Here is a 22322-nt window from a genome sequence, read left to right on the forward strand (position 1 = left end):
TTCATGGTTCATCCATTCGAGAGTTATTGTGTTTACGGCCGGACCGACAAAATTGAGCCCAAAAAGTGGGTAGGTGACTGGTCAGTATCAGTTAATATTGTTGTTCGATAAGACTCGTTGAATAATGGTAGATTCACGACAATCTCTTTGATAATTACGGCACTGAAAATAAACTAAATGACGGAGAGATTTCGCTCAAAATCCTCGTGATTATATAGAGGACAGGATTGCAAATTTAGTGACAAGAATTTCGATTGATTCATAGAGTAATGAACATAGATAGAGGGGTCAGTGCTCTCCTCATTTCATTCAAAAGTCCCCTTCTTTTCAAATAAACAGTCGAGTGATTTTGAAAAAAAATATGTATCGGTTCCATAGAGTAATAAACATAGATAGAGGGAGTATACGCAATTTTTATACGTCCCCAACATATGGTTATATTTCAAATCTACAATTTAACTATATCATTATGAATGTATATTATATTGAATGAAATATATTTATTTGAGTGATTCTCAATCAAATATGCAAATTTGAATATTTGGAATACGAAAATTTTCCTAATTGTCGAATTTATAGTATGCACAATATTCATTATTTTCTGTATCTACCTGCTGAAATCCAAGGTTTGGCAACTATTGCTGTCATCCGTGGTTTCACGTCGTTTGGCGCGCTTGAAGTTAGTTTTTTGAATTTCAGATATAATTTAGGAATTCATCTCAATATATTTTGAGTTGATATGAAACGTTGATTTACTATGGGAATCATGGAGAAACTCGTGAAATATCGTATCACTGATATGTTTTCATTTCCGCGCGCTTCATGTCAACTTTGGTAGTTCATGTTGGGGACAAAATTTGCTTACTGAAAATGACATTAGCATTTGTTTTGATGCCAACATTCGTCACTCTCTGTCTGACGGGACACTATAGCAGTAGCGTAACATAATTTGATTAATTTCGAAATTATCTGTTGATGCTTAGAAATAGTTTACAATTTGATTTATTCGTAAAAATTCTTTCGTGTTTCAAAAGGGTCAATGTTTTTCTTATTTTAATGATTTAGCTATTGTGAAGTCATGAAAAAAGGATTCCTAATAAAGCATTCAACAATCAAATCAGGATTTTCCATGCCTCTATGGCTCGCACACACAATCGGCTAGCTCGATTGTGATTGACGACACTAAACTATTTTATGTTATTTGGTTTTATGAACTGCAAATTTTTTAGTGGATTTTTACAATTTGAATGCATTGTGGGAGCGTGTATACTGAATTTTAACAATGTCAATGCCTTGTTGGAGCGTATATTGTTCTATTTTTGGTAATAACCTAGTTTTTACTTGTCAAATGTCAAAACATGATGACAGCTTCTCAGATAATGGGCTATTCAAATTAAACATCTTATTGAAAAACCCTTTGTTGAGAGTATTTAGAATTTTGGGTTTTGGATTAGTCAACGATTTTCAATCTTTTCAACAGGATCCTCCATGGTCAATAGGTTTGAAATAAAACGAAAATAATATCGAAGTGTTTTTTACCTAAATTCATAATATCATTATCAAATTAAGAGGTTTGATCTCCATTGATAAAAAAAAAATTAACATTCAGAAAAATGTTCACCATTTTAGAACACAAACCCCCTCATTTTCTTGTTACATAAACCCTGGCAGTACAGTCCTTGAGCAGGAGTGATATCTTTAATCTTTTATACAAATTCAATACAGTGATAATTGAATCAAAATAAATCCATGTTGGAGTCACCAATGTCAAGAACATCATCGTATTTGATCAATTCTTCCCTGTGTGATCTTTTTCCGTTATCCAATGGTTTCATTGGCACTGCCGTAGATGCTGAATTATCAATGCCATCACAACTATTTTCCTGGCAATCAGTTTCAGGCGTTGGAGGAGGATTGATAACATCATCTTCAGAAACTTCTTTCAAACTTCTGTGCTTAGAAATCAGCTCTGCTTTGGAGAGAAGCTCTGGTAAGATTTTAGCCCTTTCTTTATCTGTGAAGAAAGGAAACGTTACAAATTCAAGAGTTTATTAGCTTACAAGAGCATGTTGAATACTACATTTAAATGTAGCATTCAACTTACTGGCACAAGCACAGCTATCTTTATAGACTCTCCTTCCAGGCTATCTTTAAAGACAGATGTGGCACAAGCTACAGGTTTTAGAATTTCTGGGAGTATACCAGAAAACTAGGAGAGAAGGAATAAAAAGCAAATGTTGGGAAAGACCTAGTTGACAATTTTTTCAAATATCTCAAATGAATTAGTTTTCTCGAAAAAATAGCAACTAAAAATGTAAAAGAAATAAACAGACAGCCAAAGGATAGTTTCAAGCAAGTGAGTCAGTGATGTCTCTAGAATGTTGTTTTAATTATCATATTGTGAAGATCATTTTGATGTTAGTAATAATATTATTATTATTCATTAGTATCACAGGGTAAAGAATAATATGATTTGTTATTATAGCACTTTGTTTGTGGTAAAAATTCAATTCAATTCAGACACCTGGTAGAATAAAATATCATAGTTATGTGACCAGACTAAATAGATTTATTTTTCTAATTCTTCTTTGAACCACCCGGAATAAAAATGTCAAATTTCTCACCAAAACGCTAAACGCAAAGTAATGATAATACAAAATACACACATGTTTACCGCAAATTAATGTTTTCCTTTCAGAAGTTTAACCTATGAGGATATCAATAAAGACAACATTTTTTATGCTGACAAATAGCCTATTACTGTGAAATTCAACTTACCTCTCTGTTCCTTCCATTTTTGTGTTTGTTTCTTTTTTCTCTCCTTTGAATCCTTTTTCCTTTCTTCAACAAATATTGCCGATCTCAACTTTTGGTCTATGGAATCGTCCGTTTTTATTAGATGAAAGAAAACGCCACCTGGTGTTCTACGCCTGGTCCAATTCTGAAAATATTTTTGACTAATCGATAGTTGATAATAAATTATTATTAAATAATTGTATTGAGCCTGCGACTTACCATTACAGACAATCCTCCATCTGCTTCTATTTCTTGAGTCTGTTTGAAAACCTCGAAGCATTTCTCCTTTCCAATCAATTTCAAAGATCTCTCTTAAAAAAAAGTCAATTTTGAATAACGAAATTTAGATGGAATTAATGGATGTAAGGTTCTTCACTAGTTTCAATATGTGAAGCGTTATAGTCATCGATAATATTACATGTCCACTGTGGACCTTATTGGCAACTCATATCTTGTTTGAAATATATCAAAAAATTCATATTTAGATATACTGGTTCAGCTTAAGTTTAATATGAAGTTGTTGAATAAAAAAATTAAGAAATATAGTCTCGCCTTCAGAAGATGTGCTAAAAAAAACAGGAATAGAACAAAACTGGAAGTTGCTATGCGTTCTCAAAACAAACACACCTCTAGGGCACTTTTTTCACTGATTTCTAATGGCATTATCGAAACTTTTGCATTACACAGAAAAAAATCCAAAAATCCAAATTTTTTTCTTAAATAAAACATATTCTTTTTTGCGTTTTTAATCACCTATGGCACACTACAAAAAAATTTCTCTAGGGAAAAAGGAGACATTCCTGAAAAAAATATCAACCCGTAGGTTAAGAGGCAATCAGTATGTCTATTGATGTACATATTAAAGTGTGATATATTTGCCAAATTTCAACTCGAGAAATGCAGATTCGTAATCCAAGTATTTATTTATTTTCATTTAATTGCCATAGAATATGAAGAACATTTCTACTCACCAATCAAATTTTCTTTCAGTTCAAATAATTTATTTGCCATATCTTTAGCTATCTCCTCATCAGTATTTTCAATAGTTGTATGTAGATCTAATATAATTCGACTAGCACCTGAAATTGAAAAAATACATTCATCTGAAAATTTCCTATGATAATTCATTAGAAATATAATAAAAATACACCATGATGTTCCATAATCATATCAATATTGATACTATCAATATTAAAATCACCCCCAAAAATGAAGTGAATTTCATTTCTATATTAATCCATATATTGATACCTCTGAATTCCATTTAGGTGGAAAAACTCTGGGATTATTGAGAGAAAAAATTTAGTGCCTTAATAACTACTAAGATAAATATTTATCCAATAACTAATGATGAAATGGTCATAATCTAAAATCAAAGAAATATGTTTCTACCAAAAAACTTGATAAGAGAAACATGTTATATTTCTTTTATCAATTATACAATGGAAATGACTTCTTTAGAACAAATTAAGAGAGGTGTTTTCACTTAGAGATAATTCTATCTGCAATGCTTTTATTAATTTCTGGTGCAGAAAAATATAAGTAGATGTTTTTGTAAAATAAAATAAAACAGTTTGATTCATACCTTTACCATTATCCTTTTCATCATTCTCACTTCTCTTTCCCAATCTGCAATATATATTTTTCCTATCTTCTCTAGTTCTTTTGTTACTATTTCTATTCATTTTGAATGATAAAGTATAATCATAAGTTTCAACATCACGAGATCTATCCTTCTTAGTAACATCACAACTATTTAATGTTTCTGATAATACATCTTCCTGTACTTTTGTGGTCCATATATCATATTTTTTCTTGTTAGAAGTATTACCAGGTTTTGGTTTTAACTTTATTTTTGGCCTTTTTGCCTTGATATTTTGAACACTTGAATCATCACTATCTACATCACTTGAAAGGTCTAACTCTTCACTTTCAGAATGTTCGATAACAGGCGGCTGGGGAATATTACTATAATTTGGGGGCCTTTCGAGAGGGATATATTCGTCGCATGAGTTGGAGGAGATCTGAAGAAAATATAAAATTAACAACAAACTCAAATATTTAAATAAATAAAAGATGAATATAAAACGGACCTCTCCATCTTCTAATTCTTCCATGATAATCTCTTCTTCATTGTCCATAGTCTTCAATAATAAAAAATTAGTTTTTTACTATATAATTCACTATATAATATTGGTATAGTACGTATAGCAACTCAAAAAAAGTAAAATTCGTTTATTTTCATTTGGGACAAATGACATTGAGCATAGCTATTTTTGATTTTATGACATGACATCTGACCATAGAGTAATAAACTCAGAGGATCTGACAGATCATACCTGAGAATCCTAAAAATATAAGCGTCCCCTGGAGGCCAAACCACCAATCTACTGAACAAGTATTATATTGAGCAGAGGGTTGTTGCAGGTGTGTGCATGTTATATTTATTTTATAATCATGCATCCGTTTTCTGAACACATCAATTGTATTAAACAATAAATTGATGAAAACGTGTTTGAATCGTTTTTAATAAACTAAAATAGTACTTTGTTCATCTATGTTTGAAACCACCATTCAAACTAAGTAATCTATGGTGTAATCATTTGTGTTGTTATCATTTTGCGATGTTATCATTTTGGACTAAAATATTATTATATTAGTTAACAGTTATCATTATCAATGATAACCTTTTGAAGAATTCTTCATGTCTTGAGACTGCAAGTTAAGATATGATATACTAAACACACTTAATAGATATGCCATTGAAAAGATCTAAAAAAGTTGAAACTCCTGATGGTTTTAAACAGAGGCAAATCACCGATTTTTTCAGAAAATCGGCACTTTTATCGAATAGAAATTTGGTTCCAAAACAGTTGTCATTTTATGGGGAAAAATTGGTAGATAGTCCTTGTGAAGTTTATAAGGAGCAAGTCTTCATGAATAAGAGTTTACCTTCCAGTATATTTTCAGATCGTGGTGAGTTATTACATTCTTATTCAAGGATATTAATTTAATTGAGTTGAATTTTAAGAATCTGGTAATTTGCAAGCCAGTAAGAAGAGAAGATCAAGGAAAAAACTTGTAATGACGGAAAGAATTGAAGATAGTCTTCATACCATTTGTGAGGATCCAGTTTCCATGGAAAGCAGTTCCCCTGTTCCTCAAAGTTTAGATGATGGTGAGTTCTTCAATTCTTTGTCAATGCTCAATTTTAATAATTCCGAATATAAATTGGGTATTCTATGAATTGCAATTGAAAACAGAAATGTTAAATGATATACGGAAATCGCTGAAGCAAAAAATTCTTTAGGTGTTCTATCATACTATTGAACTATTGAGATTAAAATAAATTAATAGAAAGAGATTAATCATGTGAGATCAGATAAGTATTGACCGTAGTATTCTAGCCAGTAATAACAAATTTATTCCACATTCAAGTTTTAAATGAAAACAATAATTTCAGTGTCATATATAAATCATAAATAGGATGCACTCTGTGTTGAAGAACTAACAATAAAAAAAATGCAATATAGCACTCTACTTTTCAGATAAACCGAAAGATGATCAAGGCAACTGTAAGAATATCGAAATCAAGTGTGTGACTATTCCATTCTCATCAACACCTATCCCGTCACTGAATTTAAAATTAACATTAAATTTTCCAAAGGAAAATAATTTGGACAAGAGTAAAAATAAAAAAATGAGGTTACCTTATCCTTTTAGTTCAGATGATGGTGAATTATTCAGTATTTGATTTTAGGGAATCTTATTTAAATTGATTTTATTTTGCAGAATTCGAAACTCCGGAAAAGAGCAACAAGGAAAGATATAATGAAATTAGTTCAATCCAGGAAACACCTAAATCAAGTAGGAATCACTTTCAAACATCAGCTTCTGAATTCGGAAGTTCATCCAAGAAAAGAAAAGGTATTCTGCTTTCATATAAATTGAATTAACCTATAAACACAGGTTTTGATCTGACTAACAGGCTGACACTGACATATGGTGAAGATGACTTTCATTGAGAAAAATTTGGCTTTTTCTATATCGATTGTATTAATCATATGTAAACGTGAAATTACTCAGATCTTCATATCTCTTGTTGTATTGATATATTGATGAAGTTTAAAATGATCCCATAGGAATTCAAACTCTTACATATGTAGGAATAATCATTTCTCTAATTCTGTGGTAAATCTGTTCATTCTGCCATACCTTGTAGAACAAAATCGTGCGGAAATATCTCAGTTTCACAAAGATTTTATTGTTATATTTCATTATTATATGTTGGTGCTCAGAACTCTTCTGTCGCAGATTTATCTATTATCTGTCAAATTTGTGATGCAGAAAACAGTTCTGCCAACCAACAGTGTTCAATGGAAAAATCACTAAACGATATTTGTGAAAATATTACATTAATTTCAATAAAAGGGAAGTGAATTAGGGAAAATAATGTATTAAACTTGAACAGAAGGCTCATTCTAATCCTCGTTCATTCAAAGAATATCAATGCCTTCTAAACTTGTATTATAATAGTTAAAAAAATTAAAATTCAAAAAGTAGCCAGAAAGTGGCGATTTTTTAAATGAACAATTATTAGAATGAGCCTTGTGTACAAGTGATATAAATTATTTTATCACTGAAATATAACCATAAAATCTTTGTGAAACTGAGATATTCCCGTATGACTTTGTTCTACAAGTTATGGCAGAATGAACGGATTTGCTATAGCATTAGAGAAATAAATGAATAATTGCTCTTACGAATCCTCTGCTTTCGCAAAAGTAGGGAGGTATCAAAATAGTGAAAAATCTGGAAATATTCTCTGGTGCTTGTTAATTTGAAACGTCTGTGGTTATGGGATAATTGAGTGTAAGGCTGGAAAAATACTTAAAGTTAAACTTTTCAGTTGAATCGGAAGATCATCAAAGCCATGGTGATCACATAGGTTTGAATGGTAGTAAAACTGCTTCATCACCTGATAAAATTGAAATAAAAAAATCTCCAATGAGCAAAGGAGAAAAAGAATCATCGATATTATTTGAAAGTAATGAAACGAAAACGCAAGAAAAGTGCAATATGAAACATACAGAACAGTTGAAGATATTATTTGAAAAGATCATGGAGGATGAACTTAAAAAAAAATTATTGGCCGATGACAATATGGATGCTATTGAAAAGTTTTTGAAAATGAATATAAATTATCAATATTTAATAACGAAAATGTTTCTCTACAAGCCAATATGGTATAATATAATGAATTTTTGCAGTAGAATAAAGCTTACCGAGATATTATCTGCAAGGGAAATACAAGGAATGTACCATGACCAAAAAAATGACAGATTTATTGATACTGGTAAGTGCATTTTATCTCTTCATATGACAAATAATTCTATTCTATTTTAATGAACATGTATTTATAGCATATTAACTCATACAAATAAAAAAATAATTACCTGTGAAGAAGAAAGTACTCTAGTATTTTTTTAAACAGGGTCTTTGTAAATGATTGCAACATTGTAGTTGCACTTGAAATATTTTAAAATTACCTATCACTCTTTGGAAATCGAGAGTTCGCAAAATTTCAAGGAGAATCAATAATATAAAATTTGCAATTATCAATTATATATCTTATAGAGTATAATATTAGTGAAGAGCGATAAAGAACATTTTAAAATCCATTATGATGGTACAATAATTGATAAAGACCTTGCAGTTGGCTCTTTTTCAATTATTTGTTAGAAACAGTAAACCATATCGATACTCTCTTTCAGATCTCTCACATCTTGAAACAAAACAGTTACTTTACATGCTCTCAGTTGAAGATTTGAAAAATATTGTTAAGAGTTTAAAATTCGGTAAGAATAAAAGGGGATCTACGAGTAAAGAAAGTCTCATAGAATATCTCCTGAAAAATTGTAAAACACAGATGACATTAATCAAGAAATCATCGGAAGATTTATTGAGAGACAAAGTATTTAAATACTTGGGTAACTGTGTAAAATTAAAGGATGATATAAGAACATATTTTGATAAGGCGTACATATTACAGACATACAGTAATATGTCTTATTCTAAGGATATTAGAGTTTATTTGGAAGATAAATGTTATTTTGATGTCGTTTATCCCAAGTATGTCATAGATAAAATGACACCATTCAAAACTGAAGAACAATTTTCAAGGTAAATATTATAGAGAACACCTTAAATATACCTATACAATATTTCAGTCATATCTCTTGATTATTAATAATGAGTGAAATAAAATAGTTTTTTGGACGCCTTTAGTTTTCATTTATTTAGTTTATTCTGATACTTAACTCAATTTCGTTTGAAGAAGGATTTATAAAAAATTTATCACAACCTCGAGACTAGAACCTGCACTTTCCATCTCACTATTAGATGTAGGAACTTACGGTAAAGGATATTGTATTTGTAGAATCCTGCCAACACACATTTTAAATTTCATTTGTGGAGTCAATTTTTTGATATATGAATTTTTCAAAATTCCTTAATTTTTCACTTTTAAAATTCAAAGATCATGTTCTTGAGTTGGGAGGATCAATGCTATATAGTAGATTTTTATACCAACAGGACAGGCGTTTTTTTTTTTTCCAATTTTTGGATTCTACATGTTCCAAAACATGAAATGTGAAAATTTCAGGGGGTTTAAAAAAATGTTTTCAACCTATTCCAAATGTTTATTATTGACAATAATAAAAAAAATTTAATTCAATATGTAATTTTCCTTTCTTTTTTAATTATAGCTATTACAAAGCCTTTTTGATTTGGAAGGAATTAGATGATTCCAAATTAGGTAATTTTGAAATTAAAATGCTTTGTGACGAGGTTTTCAGAAAGCTTGAGTCAATCGATGAAGATGCGTAAGTATAAATTTTTCACATTAACTGAATAACCTGTAATTGAATGCACAATACAAAAACTAAACTTCATGAGGTAACTTTACCAGTCCAATGAGAACATTTTGCAAACGATGTTCCTTATTAGTGAACTGAATACTCAAATAGATGAATAACCCAGAAACATATGGTTGTTCTCAAGAATCAGATGTTTCTGGGTTATTTTTTGTGTTGAAATCTGAAAAAGTTACACAGTTTAACGAGAGAAATATTCTAGGAAGTGGAATAGGGATCTCCCCGCTCATTTACGAAAATTCTCTGCAGAATATCTGTACATCAAGATTTTGACAAATAGCATGCCAAAATTAAACGAATATCCTCTTGAAGTCCACGGGTGGTTAATATTTTTGATGAAAACCTATCCAACAAGTGGTTTAATGGGGCTTTGGTACAAGCACCTAACACATACAAAGATGAGAAATTTGAAAAAGTATGAATCGGTAAGCTATTACGATAATTGAAACTTTCAAGAAAATAATTAGCTTGTTCACAGGCTGCAGCAACTGTCATCGATGGATTTGAATCCCTTAACAAGAATAACTTAAATTTATTACAATTATATGAATTGAGCTTGTTATCTTATAAACTGAGAACCACAAAAGTTTACAAATTACCAGCTTTATACATTGAAAAATTAGCTGCACTTGAAACACTTATTGACATTGATAAGTTTCCTAAGAAGTTTATCAATGCAAGTACTTATAGAAGGTTAGTAATATTATTATTACTCAAATTTCACAGAGAATATGAATTTAATCTGAGAAATATATCAATTTGAAAGGAAATTGTTAATTCCCACAATCATTTTTCCGTGAGTAAATCTTTGCTACTTTTGGTTTGACATTTCTTCTAGATATTTATACGAAGGTGTTTATAAACGATTGTACCAATGTGTTGGTCTTTCAAATACATTCTAACCTTTTCACTTATACTGGCAACTATTCTATGGGTATGGTTCGTATATCATCTTGGTTACTATGATTAGTAAGTGGGCGGTCCGTATATATCAAATTCCTCAAAAATCGGTGACTATTTCCTCAAACTTCGGTGAGTTATTTGTCATCAGAGCAACCCTACTTTTATTCTGGTAAGGTTCGGTAACCACGCCCACTCGTCCTAGCAGTTGTCATTTTAATTTTCTGATTATTGTGTAACATTTTCCATGACATCTGACACTCAAGGACTTTGTTATTCTAATTATGAAACAAATACCCTTCACAGCAATTAAGAACTTTCAGTTTTTACAAATTACAAGAGATTAACCATTTATAACCTGAAAAATTTTGTTGACCAATGACAAGTGTCCGTATACATGATGCAGGTTACCTAAAAAATTGAAAACCCCTAGTAACTGCTCTGAAATTCTTGGTGATATACGGACCATATCCTATATGATGACATTTCAAAATTGACAACCATAAATTGTGTATAATCATTTCTTATTGAAATCTTGGGAACTCTGTGTCCAAGCCCGCAGTATGTAAATTAAAAATATTTCACAGGACACTATGATATTTTATTTATATATTTCAGTTTATTAATGCAGTTTTAACATAATATGTGTAACAGTAATTTCAATTATTTAACAAGTTTTTAATGTATCAAAAATTCAATTTTCAGTGGAAATAAAGGAAAAAGAATATATTCATATGAAGATGAAAATAATGAGAAGATATGTACCAGTGTGGAGAACTTAGCTTTGAAATATTATAAAGAAGAAGAACACTATGATGGCATTATCTGTGAAGGAAGAATTGTCAGTATTCTGTTCAACCTTCTTTTTTGGGATATAATTTATGAATCTTATGTAGAAGGGGCTTTTATATCAGATTTACAATGCGCACCGTTAGATTTCTATAGCAGCACTTTTTATTCAAACCGAAAGGATGTAATCGATAAGCGTTTGAAAGAAATTGAAAGTGAATGGGAATTGGAGAAATTGGAAAATACCCTGAGAGAAATATGGAACAACCTCTGTCAAGAAAAATCAATTGCAAATAGCAAAGGTTTCGACATAGAGCAAATCATCATAATGTTTCAGTGTATAAACAGAAAGTTTCTTTCAGCAATTCTCGAACGTTTGGTTATTAACTATAAAGCATTTCACAGTGGTTTACCAGATTTGTTTTTGTGGAAAGAAGATGAAGAAGGCCAAAAAGTGGTATGTCTATTGTTCTCAAAATCTACTGACCTATGTGTTATTTTCAAATGATATGTTACACTATGTCTTTTTCATGTCTAATTTGACGCCTATTTTCATGTCTATTTCTGACAGTTGCCTGCACTAGTGTACTATTTTGACTTTTGTTTCAGAGCTATAAACGTTGATGTTATTTTTATGGTTGTGTTTTGTTCATGAATATTAATTTAATATCGCATTTTCGCAATTATACAAGCAACAAAACTTGAAGTGATATAATAAAAAGCATTAATTATGATTGTTGTAGACATTATCCATTCTAATTTGGTTTGTCATGTTAAACAGATAAAAATTGTGTTTCTCGACTTGGATTTTGACATTGAAACCATTTTTTTTTATATTTTATCAATTTTTACTCTAATGTTTACCATAATTATTATCTTCCAAATTCACTATTTTTCGTATTTTCAACCATTAAAATCAAAATATTAATGAAAATTATTCATTTCAGTGTAAATTTGTAGAAGTAAAAGGCGAGAACGACAGGCTCAGGCCAAACCAAGTTCTGTGGATCGATTATCTCCTTGAGGCGGGAGTACCAGTGGAAGTGTGCCATGTTTCTGGTAAATAAAGTTTTTAAAAGAATTAAATTAAGGGCAGGAGAAAAATTTTAAATCGGAATGATACATTATTAAGACAGATGATAGATAATAGTGATATATTGAGAAGTATTTATTTTATTTATTTATTTATTTATTAAACGGCAAGCCAATTTACAATTAAACAGAAAGATACAAAGTAAAATACACGTGCACACATTAATGTAATCATAGGATGAAAAAAAAAAACCAAAAACAACAATCACAGCCTTCCAACAGCTCTTCTAAAGGAAGCCAAGGGTGAATCAAACAGCTCAAGCTTGTTGCTGTGAGCGTTTGCTGATCTCATTGCTTTATTGAGAGACTCATTTTGTCCATAATTTGTTCTGCAGAAAGGAATCTTGAAAATTTCACTATTTCTATTTCTTCTAACATTTACTGATAGCGGAACAAGTTCAACAATTTGAGGACAATCGATACAGCCATTGATAATCTTATGGAGGAACACCAGACCGATCTCCAATCTTCTATGTGTTAAGGTGTTCAAGTTCAGAGTTTCTAGCATTCGTGGGTAAAAACATTGATCTCTATTCACTCTCAAGCTATAGCCACAGTACCTCAAGAACTTATTTTGGGTACTCTCTAAGAGTTCAATATCAACTTTATATATTACGCTAGTCCTTTTTATAAAATATCTAAAATACTGGTGTATTCACATTCTGGCACTCGCTTGGCTTGGGTCCCTTTTCTTCCTTAAGATGGCGCTATACAACGAATTGACCATCGAGATAGAATAGAGGAGATGACATCACGTGACTTAAAACGCCATTTTGGCTGTAGATCTTAGTCAACTTTTGACCAATAACATTTCATAGGAGTGAACAGATCCGTATTCACAATTTTTGCATATCTGCATATCCATCTTCACCGTACTCTAAATATATTGAAATTTATATGGCAAGATATGTTGTATATTATTTGAAACAAAAAATTGTTTGTGAACAATGCTTCGACTGATTAAAAAGTGATGAACACGGTTTATTTTTGTATTCCTTCGTGAAAGTTTACTTAATCCGACCCTGATCTTTCTCCAATTTTAGTGACAGAATTAGCCCCGCCTACTGGTCTTTTTTTTTCTAGCACGATAACAGCTCATAGCATCTCCTTCTATTCTATCTTGATGGAATTGACCAATCAACGGCATCATTTTGAAATTTTCATTTGTTCTGTCTAAGATGCAGGTTAGTTCTGTCTAAAGTTGACTGACGTTTGATTTAAACTCAAAACGACTTTGACAGAAAAACGACGGTATCGCCTTGAAAAACTATGGGAAAATCAAGTGAAAAGGGACCAATATCATTATAATCCAAGAAGGCTATTGCCTTCAAAAGTCTTCAGGTGATCTTGCAAGAAATTTTAACATTGTTATTGTTATGTTTATCCAAAGTCGCAAAGTGGTCAGAAAAAGTATGAAAGTGGACAATATAGCTCATGAAGTTAGAGGAATCCCCAAGTAGATAATTCTTTGTGTTTCTTGGGCGATACCGCATTTAAGACTCTCGGAATCCCTGAGTTATTCATGTTCATTCGTCTGTTATGAAATTAACACTTTCCTGATTTATTTCACAGGCTACTGACTGGAATTATCAAATTGTTTTTATTAGTGAGTAAAAAACTGTGACAATCGGTTCAAGAAAAATACCTGACTACCACATTGCATTCATTTTGTGACTGGATTCCAGAATTTCAAAATACAGAATTGGAAGAAAGCGTTGCAGAAGGTCATTGTTTGTAGCTACTTAGGAGCTATAAAGAAACTGCATAAAAACCTGGCCTATATCATAGGTTTCACAGTTTCTTCAAATCTAAATCAATATTTATTTTTTTATTTGACTGATGAATATTATCATTATAATTTGTGTTTTCAATCAAATAAGTATTTAACTATCTTGTTCCATTGGGTTAGGTCAAATTCGGTTTATGAAAACAATTTTTGTTTCAGGTGTTGGTGCAAAAAAGAACTTTTTGAAAGGTAAAAAATTGTCAGCATCTGCTATTTTTCAAGCTTTTATTATTATTTTATTTCAGGAGTTATCCCTAAGAATAAGTTACCAGATGATCAGGAAGAAAATTGAAAAGGGAGAGAGAGTGAGAAAATGTCTTTAATGGCACAAAGCCAAGAGCCATCGACCTTAGGTCCTTCAGCTCAGTACAATTAACATACACCACATTTTATTGTTATATTTTTCATATTTTAATAAAATAACGTTTTATTATTGAGTAGTTTGAATATCCTATTGAAATCAAAGTAATTAAAAGCATATTATATAAACAAGTGTCCCGTGAACCAACCAACCTAAGTTGAAATAATACTGCTGATTAGATATTGAAAAGATTGGACTATAATATCTCATTAATTATCGGGAAAGCACAAAAATCTCGACCAATGATGAGTAAGCACCTCTGTTCTGTTTATTTTATTCCTACGTCCGACATCGGCAGAGTTGACTTGATGAAAATAAATAATGTGTAGCGTATTATCAAAGACTAACAAGACAAATCACTCCGCCGTTTTTAGGCTTTCATTGACCTTGAGTTCCGCTCAAGCGCGGATCTAGGAGGCACTGGAAGAACGTTCTTCCCCTCAAATGGCACATAAAATTTTACCGCACCCCTACCCTAGAATATGATGTACTAAGGCTAAAATAATTACAAGATCAGCAAAAATTGACAATAAAACATGCCAATGAATGCCATAATTACAAACTAAGAAATGCTCCAAGTTTAAAAAATGATTACTCCAGAACACTAGTAGCTCAAAATTCACCATTATATGCAAGCGTACGGACGTTCAACACTATATACCAGGAAATATAGTTGCTCCTGATGGTACAAAATTCGTTGCAATACATGGAAACATTAAGGATATGAGGAAAACCTGCTTGTTTAATCTGAATAAATTTTATTGTTTTTTCCTATACTAGATAGCTCTTCATGTTACGTATTAAGGATTTTCGTTTTTGTTAAATAAAAATTGATGAATTTAGGCCCTATACGAGCAATGAGATAACTGTTTAGGGGTCAGCAATAAATAAAAATTAATTGCAATTAGAAAAATTCTATTTTTATTTGTTGAAACCTAACTGTATTTCATGTTATTCATTTGTAGTTAGTAATCAGTAGTTTATGATACAAACTCTTATTAAAAATATTCCAAGGACAAGATTATTTCAGCTTCCACAATAATTGAATGTTCTTATTTTAATATCATGCAATATTAAAATAAAGACCTGCTATTATCATTATTTTAATGTAGAAATATTTCTATAAAATTTTATTTATTTTATTGAATAAAAAATATTTACACCCTTCATTATTCAGTTAGAATAACAGTCATTTATAATTTAGTATAATATTTCTTTACTAATTCCCAATAAAAATTAACAGTTAATAAAGATAAAAAATAATAAGCATAAAAGTACATTACCAAATAAAACTTAATATTATGTCTTATTAGCTAATCGCAACACATGCAATATAACCTCATCAACGGTTTGATTATTTAAAAGTGATTTTACAGCTTCATCATCTATAACGGCTGTAAATAACAATTTGGCATTTTCTCTCAACCTTCCAATATAATCGAAGTCTTTATCTGAAACTGGCTCATGTCCACATCTTCTGATTACAGCGCCAAGGACTTTATCAACTGGTGTATCAGGATAGCCAAGCTCTTTCAAACAGTCATCATCGACCAACAGGGTCAATAATTCTTTTATCGACTCTGTTAGTGTGAACTCGTTCCAGACAGTGCTTTCAACTATACTTTTCTGATCCTGTTCTGCTGCTTCTGAAATAGCACCCAGAAGTTGCTGTTGCAATCTCTTCTTCTCAGCTGATATCATTATATCCTCCAAAAACTCCCTATGTCTAGCTCTCATATGTCTCATTAAGCAATCTTGTCTGATGAAAACTCTGCCACAATATTCACAAGTACAGGGAACTTCTTTATTGTGTGTCAATTTGTGAAGTTTGAGGGATGATTTTACAGCAAATGATTTCTCGCATATTTCACACACAAAAGCTGAAATAAGACATCAAATTACTAAGCATACTAAACCATTATTATTATTATTATTTGAACTGGGGTCGTTTTGCTTCGGTGAGCCTTCCGGGAACTGCGACCATGCAGATCTTTTGTTCACTACCCTACTCATTCATAGAAACCCAGGGAGGTCGTCAACGACGTTAATAAAATTGACAACCTCCCTAGGGGCCTTGGCCATTACCTCTCTGGTATCCAGGACCGGCTTGCCCATGTGAATGGTTCTTAGGCCAGCCAGCTCTGGACACTTGCATATCAAGTGTTCAGAAGTTTCTACTTCCGATCCACAGAGCCTGCAAATCTCGTCTGCTGACTTACCCATACGGTACAAATGATGTTTGTACCGACAGTGCCCCGTCAGCAGTCCTACCATCACCCGAAGCTCCGCTCGTGACAGCTTCAGGAGTTTTCTGGTGTAAGTAGGTGAAATCTTCACGAATTTCTTTGCCTGAGCAAGTCTAGGAGTGTTAGTCCAGTGGATTGTCCTACTGTTCAACTCCCATAGCTGGACCGCAGCTTTGTATTGGTCTTTTCCTATCCCACAGAAAGGCTCAGGTCCAGCAGGTCTTAACCTTGATGCACTTTTTGGAAGCTCGTCCGCTCTCTCATTTCCTTCAACCCCACAGTGCCCTGGTACCCATAGTAGAGTCACCTTATTTCCTCTGGCCAGTTGCTTTATGGTGTTACGGCACTCCCAAGTCAGCAGAGACCCCTGACAGCACGATTCCAGGGATCTCAGGGTGGCTTGGCTGTCCGTGGTGATGTAGATATGCGCCCCTTTGAGGTTCATTTTGAGACACTCCTGGGCGCATACATAAACAGCCATTATCTCGGCTTATACTAAACCATATAACACAGAAAGATTGGGCCACAATGCCTTAGTTCAGTTAGGATTGGCATCGCTGAGGTAGAACCCTATATTGCACCTGACCTTTTTCATGTCTGTTTTGACAACTTTTTGTCGTGTCCATAATGAACTAGTGTTAGAATGAGCCTTCTGTGATAAAAGAGTTCCGAGTATCAACATATATTAATGAAATCTGTGTAACTGAGATATTCCCGGCCGATTTTGTACTACAAAGTATGGCAGAATTAGAGAATTAAGACTTTTCGGAGTATCTGAAATAATTGGCGACTCTATCAAAAACAATAATAACGGAATTTCAATTCCGTCAAAAAATTTGTGAAATTTTCAGCGGCTTTCAAGTTGGAAATGTCGTAGTATCAAATATCCTTTCTATCTACGCCATTGAAAATGTGTTAAAATGCAAGAAACATTGGAAGTTCACTTTCAACAAGCAGTATGGTTGTTTAGAAATATCTTCAGCCATTTTCGAATGCAGAAAAACGAGTTGGTTTTTTCAAATTTAAATACCTGTGTTGAAAGAATATTTGCGGGAAATATATTCTTAGTTTCATCGGTATTATCTAACTAATCAGTTTATTACACATACACTGGGGTACTCTGTACAAGTTTGGTTAAATGACTTACGTCTTTCTCCTGTATGCTGTATAGTGTGCCTAGAAAGGTCTTCCTTTCTGAAGAATGTCTTATCACAATCCTTGCAATGTAGGGGTTCAGCTCCTTCGTGCATGTATTTTATGTGGGTGGTAAGCCTCAGTTTCCTATTGAAACCTCTATTACAATATTGGCATATGTAAGCGTTTTCGCCTGTATGATGAAATATATGTGCTCTCAACTGAGCAGCCTAAAAAAATTAAACAATGAATGTCAACACGCAATTTATTTATTAATTCATCAGATACGACAGTTGGTTAGAATATTCAAAGGTAAGTAATCACGAGTGAAAGGATAAAGATGTTTGAATTTCAACCAATGATAGATAAGGAAAGCCAAGTCGCGGGATTTAAAATGGTTCAATGATCGATTGGTTCACTATGCCATGGTCTAATAGCCATTTTTCGTGTTTATTTTTTCATTTAAAAGTATTAGAACATTTATTTCATTATATTTTTTGTATTATTATATTAATTGACGTTCAGTAATGTTACAAATCAATTAATGAGAATTTGGGGGATTTTTCGAGAAATATCATGATTTTGGAAGAATTTTTGGTATAATTTGGGGTATTTTCACTGAGGCAACATGGCAACCCTGGTCTAACATTTCTGTTAGTTATCTACTTGTTATCAGATCATTAGCAGTATTATTTTCGGTCTTGCTACGCTATTATCTGCCTAAGGGTTCTAATTTAGTGCAACGAGTATATTCGAAGTAGCTAAAATGCTCATCGCGTACCCTATATTTAGAATAGCTGAAATCTATTACATTCATAGTTTTAAATCTGAATCAGCTTTGAGCTAAGAGTAAATGATTTCAGTTTATGCAGAATGTCGTTTCTTTCATTTATTATTAAATTGGAATTGGAAAAAATTAGCTGCTAGGAAGCAGGGAAACATTAGACGCTTCACATGATTGGAACAGGCTTCTGATTGGTCACGACTACTCTGATAACTACTTAAAATAAGTGTAACCTGTCCAGTGGGCTATGCGTATGCTTAAATTGTCGTTACATGGACTTACATTACTTGGTTTAAGCTCTTCCAGATATAGAGTGCGCTTTCAGCATGTACAAATATGAAATTGCCGGGACCTCAATATTTCTCGTTCTGTAGTCCGATTTGGATGGAATTGAGTATAGATATCCGGGCTGAGATATACATAATTCCATAGTAATTCTAGCTACTTCGAATATAGGGTTCAGGTAGCTCATGCGTAAAATAACGTACAGTGGAAGGCTAATTTTTCATGAACAAAGAATGAGTTTGCGCAAAACCCATTGGAAGTTTTTGTTCAGTAGTACTTTAGATAAGATTATCTTCTTAAATTCTTGATATTCCAAAAAACAAAAACGTTGAACCAGTGATTTTCAACTTACCTGAATAAAACTCTTTCCACAAAACTTGCAAGAATGTGGCTTCTCCCCTGTGTGAACTCGAATATGCCTATTCAAAGTTTCCTTTGCAGCGAAACGATTCGAACAAAATTTACATACATAAGGCTTCTCCCCAGTATGGACCCTCACGTGTTTTTTCAAGGCTCCAGTCGAAGGAAATCTTTTATCGCATTGTTCACATGCATAAGGTTTTTCACCTATGAAATTTTCAATAAATATTGATGCAAATATTGTTTTGATGTTGTTGATGTTGAGTAAACTGAATATTGGAAGTTTAAAATTAACATCCTCGAACGGATATAATAAAAAAAAAAAATTCTTACCAGTGTGAGTTCTCACATGTACAGTTAGTAATCCTACTGATGAGAATTCTTTATTACAGAATTGACATTGTCTGGCTGATTTTTCTTTCTTAATACCTGTAGAATGAGTTTTCAAATGTACCCTGAAGTTATCTTTTCTATAGAACTCCTTAGAGCAAACCTAAGATCATGAAAAGAAAAATTGATTATGACATGATTATTTGATAAGCAAACAAAATTTCTGATCAAAAGCTTTCGCATGGTAACCAACTGAATTATTAGTTTACAGAAAACTTGAATTCCATATGCTTTAATTGTGATCTCTTTGCACGCTTGATTCAGGGAAACAGAAGGTTATCATTTTACTCTTATTTCTGTAATTTTCGAATTATGAATCGAGAGATGTCTCAAAAAATTGGGTCCACTCAATGGTGAGGAATTCGAGAAAAAATCAATTCTTCCATCTGGTAGGCTGTCTGAGGTGTAAACGATAGCTCTTTAACGAAATGTACTAGAGACTTGAAAATTTCAGATTCGAATATTTCGATCGAGAAGAACAGGATATTCTAAAAAACTTCCAAAAAACATTTATTCTTACCTCACATTTGAACATTGGGTCTGCTTTGCTGCCTCCACACCCTGATATTTGCAAATGACGCTCTAAGTGGTACTTTCTAGTGAATTCTTTGTTGCAAATGCACTTGACCATTTTGAAACTATGTGTCTGCAAATGGTGCTCAAAGTCCACTTTTCTACTGCAGATAAATTTGCATTCTGAACATTTATAATTATCTCCTTTGGGATGTTCCAAGCTTGTATGACGATCAAGAATACTCTTTTGGATGAATAATTTAGAACATATTGTACATTGATAATCGCCAACCTGTGAAAAAATTATAATTCGTGTTTATCAAAGTATAAAAAACATATTTCCATCAGCCTTATTCCAAATAATCTTAATAGTAAACACATCCAATTCAAAATACTTTGCCTCCATGAAATTATAAAAATTGATGTACTGAAATCTAAATATGCGATTCTAGAGAATATTTTCTGTTCATTTTACTATCTCACACTCACAGTATGTGTATTAGAATCAAGTGGATCTCCACAACAAGCACAAATCTGGAGAGTTAAAGGATCGTCTTCACAAACATCTGTACTTGGATGACTTAAAACTGTATGTCTCTTGAGTCCCTAGAGGGAAAAAAAAATTGATAAAACCAATACTCCACAATAAAATTGAAGATTGAGAAAAATATACTCACTATAGCAGTTTTGAATGATCTATTACATGTATTACATTCAAAGTCATTAGACTTCTGAGAATTTTGATGTGTTGCTTCAAAATCAGGATCCTCTTCAATTTCATTGCATATTTTCTCCTCTCCTTCTGTTTCAGTTTCTAGAGAATCGGTTGTTTTTATTGCCTCCATATATTGTTCAATAACAACTTCATCGACTTCATGATGACTACCAGATTCCTCCGATTCAATAAAATACTCTTCAATAGTATCTGAAGAATCGAAGTTTTGCCTTCAAATAAGAAAGATTGAATTGTTAATTATTTATTTAGGTAGAGACATGAAGTACAGACCTTACTATATATGTCCTAACTATTTGTTGCTCATTATCAATGATAAGGTTCTGATCTGAATTATCCTCATCATATTCACCAATAATAACAGCATTCGATAGTTCTTCAGTTTCCATCATTACATTCTTAAGTTCTACAGTATCTAGTTCACAATTTTCTTCATCACTAAGGTCAGCTTCGGTATCAGCTTCTACTTCCGATTTCACATTAAGATTTTTTTCTTCATTTTCATCTTCCATTTTTGCAAGTTACTGTCCTTATGGTAAATTTAAATTCAAAATACGAATTTCGCGGTTTGTTGAGAAAAAATTATAGTATGTACCTAAAATATTCGTTCGTAAATTTTGGATTGCCTAACTTATTATCAGTTTGCGCCAATAAGAAACAAAAACTATGTGACTTTAGTTGCACTACGTAAGCACATCCACTACCGTTTGGATTAGAAAGTAATTGAGGTTATTAGACGTACCTACATAGGTTATTCCACCAGTGAACAAATTTTTTCTATAAAATATCGAATTAATATTAAATACACTTCTTGAAGAAGATATTTGCCGATGACTTTTGAGAAAAAAACTGTTTTATTTTAACTCATTACGAAATGAAAACAACGCCCCTGATGACTTGTATGCAGACAACCGAGATTACTTTAGAGCATAAAACATGGAGATCAATGGAAGTCTATACTAGATTTGTAAGGGGTGGATTTTCATAGAGTATATAATTGTTCCTCTTCTTTATATAAATATCTAAGTTTCTATGGTAGTAAGGTTTATGGCGTTTTGCACTCTTGACCACGAATTTAAATGAACGCTCGTTATAAAAAATTTATTTATTTATTTGTTGTTCATCTTGATGATCTATGGATATGGATTAAGTGTCAAACAACGGCACCAAATTGGATAATTATTTTTTTGTTGTGTACATTACTGTCATGAGGTTTTT

General features: G+C 32.1%; 3 protein-coding genes across 5 annotated transcripts; 1 reads left to right on the forward strand and 2 right to left on the reverse strand.

Annotated features, from left to right (window-relative positions):
• Window positions 1-1518: 1518 nt before the first annotated feature.
• Window positions 1519-5078, reverse strand: LOC123678422 (phosphorylated adapter RNA export protein). Its single transcript, XM_045615448.1, has 6 exons — window positions 4890-5078; window positions 4382-4820; window positions 3768-3875; window positions 3016-3107; window positions 2779-2941; window positions 1519-2014 (listed from the first exon to the last, which is right to left on the reverse strand). The coding sequence occupies exons 1-6, from the start codon at window positions 4935-4937 to the stop codon at window positions 1737-1739; spliced, it is 1128 nt and encodes a 375-aa protein (XP_045471404.1). The 5' UTR covers window positions 4938-5078; the 3' UTR covers window positions 1519-1736.
• A 313-nt stretch (window positions 5079-5391) lies between these two features.
• LOC123678433 (fanconi-associated nuclease 1-like) lies at window positions 5392-14731 on the forward strand. 3 transcript variants are annotated; one of them, XR_006747253.1, is made up of 14 exons: window positions 5392-5772; window positions 5828-5974; window positions 6345-6530; window positions 6589-6723; window positions 7706-8152; window positions 8571-8979; window positions 9564-9680; window positions 9934-10156; window positions 10210-10424; window positions 11337-11877; window positions 12368-12479; window positions 14085-14236; window positions 14458-14487; window positions 14544-14731. XR_006747253.1 is itself a non-coding variant. In XM_045615467.1 (14 exons), exons 1-14 carry the CDS (start codon window positions 5553-5555, stop codon window positions 14588-14590), a joined length of 2769 nt encoding a protein of 922 aa, XP_045471423.1. In that variant the 5' UTR covers window positions 5392-5552; the 3' UTR covers window positions 14591-14731. The 3 variants fall into 3 exon arrangements, 2 of the variants coding, with proteins under 2 accessions (XP_045471423.1, XP_045471415.1); XM_045615467.1 differs by lacking the exon at window positions 14085-14236 and having other exon boundaries at window positions 11337-11722; window positions 11783-11877; XM_045615459.1 differs by lacking the exon at window positions 14085-14236 and having other exon boundaries at window positions 5393-5772.
• Window positions 14732-15730: 999 nt separating this feature from the next.
• Window positions 15731-22040, reverse strand: LOC123678447 (zinc finger protein 2 homolog). Its single transcript, XM_045615481.1, has 9 exons — window positions 21847-22040; window positions 21378-21699; window positions 21049-21316; window positions 20861-20977; window positions 20379-20663; window positions 19802-19961; window positions 19461-19675; window positions 18053-18269; window positions 15731-16539 (listed from the first exon to the last, which is right to left on the reverse strand). The coding sequence occupies exons 2-9, from the start codon at window positions 21614-21616 to the stop codon at window positions 15959-15961; spliced, it is 2082 nt and encodes a 693-aa protein (XP_045471437.1). The 5' UTR covers window positions 21617-21699; window positions 21847-22040; the 3' UTR covers window positions 15731-15958.
• Between the last annotated feature and the right edge of the window lie 282 nt (window positions 22041-22322).

This window comes from Harmonia axyridis, chromosome 1 (assembly GCF_914767665.1).
Source record: "Harmonia axyridis chromosome 1, icHarAxyr1.1, whole genome shotgun sequence".
Taxonomy (NCBI): Eukaryota; Metazoa; Arthropoda; class Insecta; order Coleoptera; family Coccinellidae; genus Harmonia; species Harmonia axyridis.

Bases quoted from the DNA above. Each gene is read 5' to 3' on its own strand.
- LOC123678422 (XM_045615448.1), bottom strand. From the start codon at position 4,937: ATGGACAATGAAGAAGAGATTATCATGGAAGAATTAGAAGATGGAGAG. The intron at 4,821-4,889 runs GTCCGTTTTATA...TATTTTCTTCAG, and splicing joins AAGAATTAGAAGATGGAGAG to ATCTCCTCCAACTCATGCGA. The intron at 2,015-2,778 runs GTAAGTTGAATT...CTTTCTTCACAG, and splicing joins AAAATGGAAGGAACAGAGAG to ATAAAGAAAGGGCTAAAATC.
- LOC123678433 (XM_045615459.1), top strand. From the start codon at position 5,553: ATGCCATTGAAAAGATCTAAAAAAGTTGAAACTCCTGATGGTTTTAAA. The intron at 6,724-7,705 runs GTATTCTGCTTT...TAAACTTTTCAG, and splicing joins TTCATCCAAGAAAAGAAAAG to TTGAATCGGAAGATCATCAA. The intron at 8,980-9,563 runs GTAAATATTATA...TTTTAATTATAG, and splicing joins ACTGAAGAACAATTTTCAAG to CTATTACAAAGCCTTTTTGA.
- LOC123678447 (XM_045615481.1), bottom strand. From the start codon at position 21,616: ATGGAAGATGAAAATGAAGAAAAAAATCTTAATGTGAAATCGGAAGTA. The intron at 21,317-21,377 runs GTCTGTACTTCA...TCTTATTTGAAG, and splicing joins GTTAGGACATATATAGTAAG to GCAAAACTTCGATTCTTCAG. The intron at 16,540-18,052 runs GTAAGTCATTTA...GTCTTATTTCAG, and splicing joins ACAGCATACAGGAGAAAGAC to CTTTTGTGTGTGAAATATGC.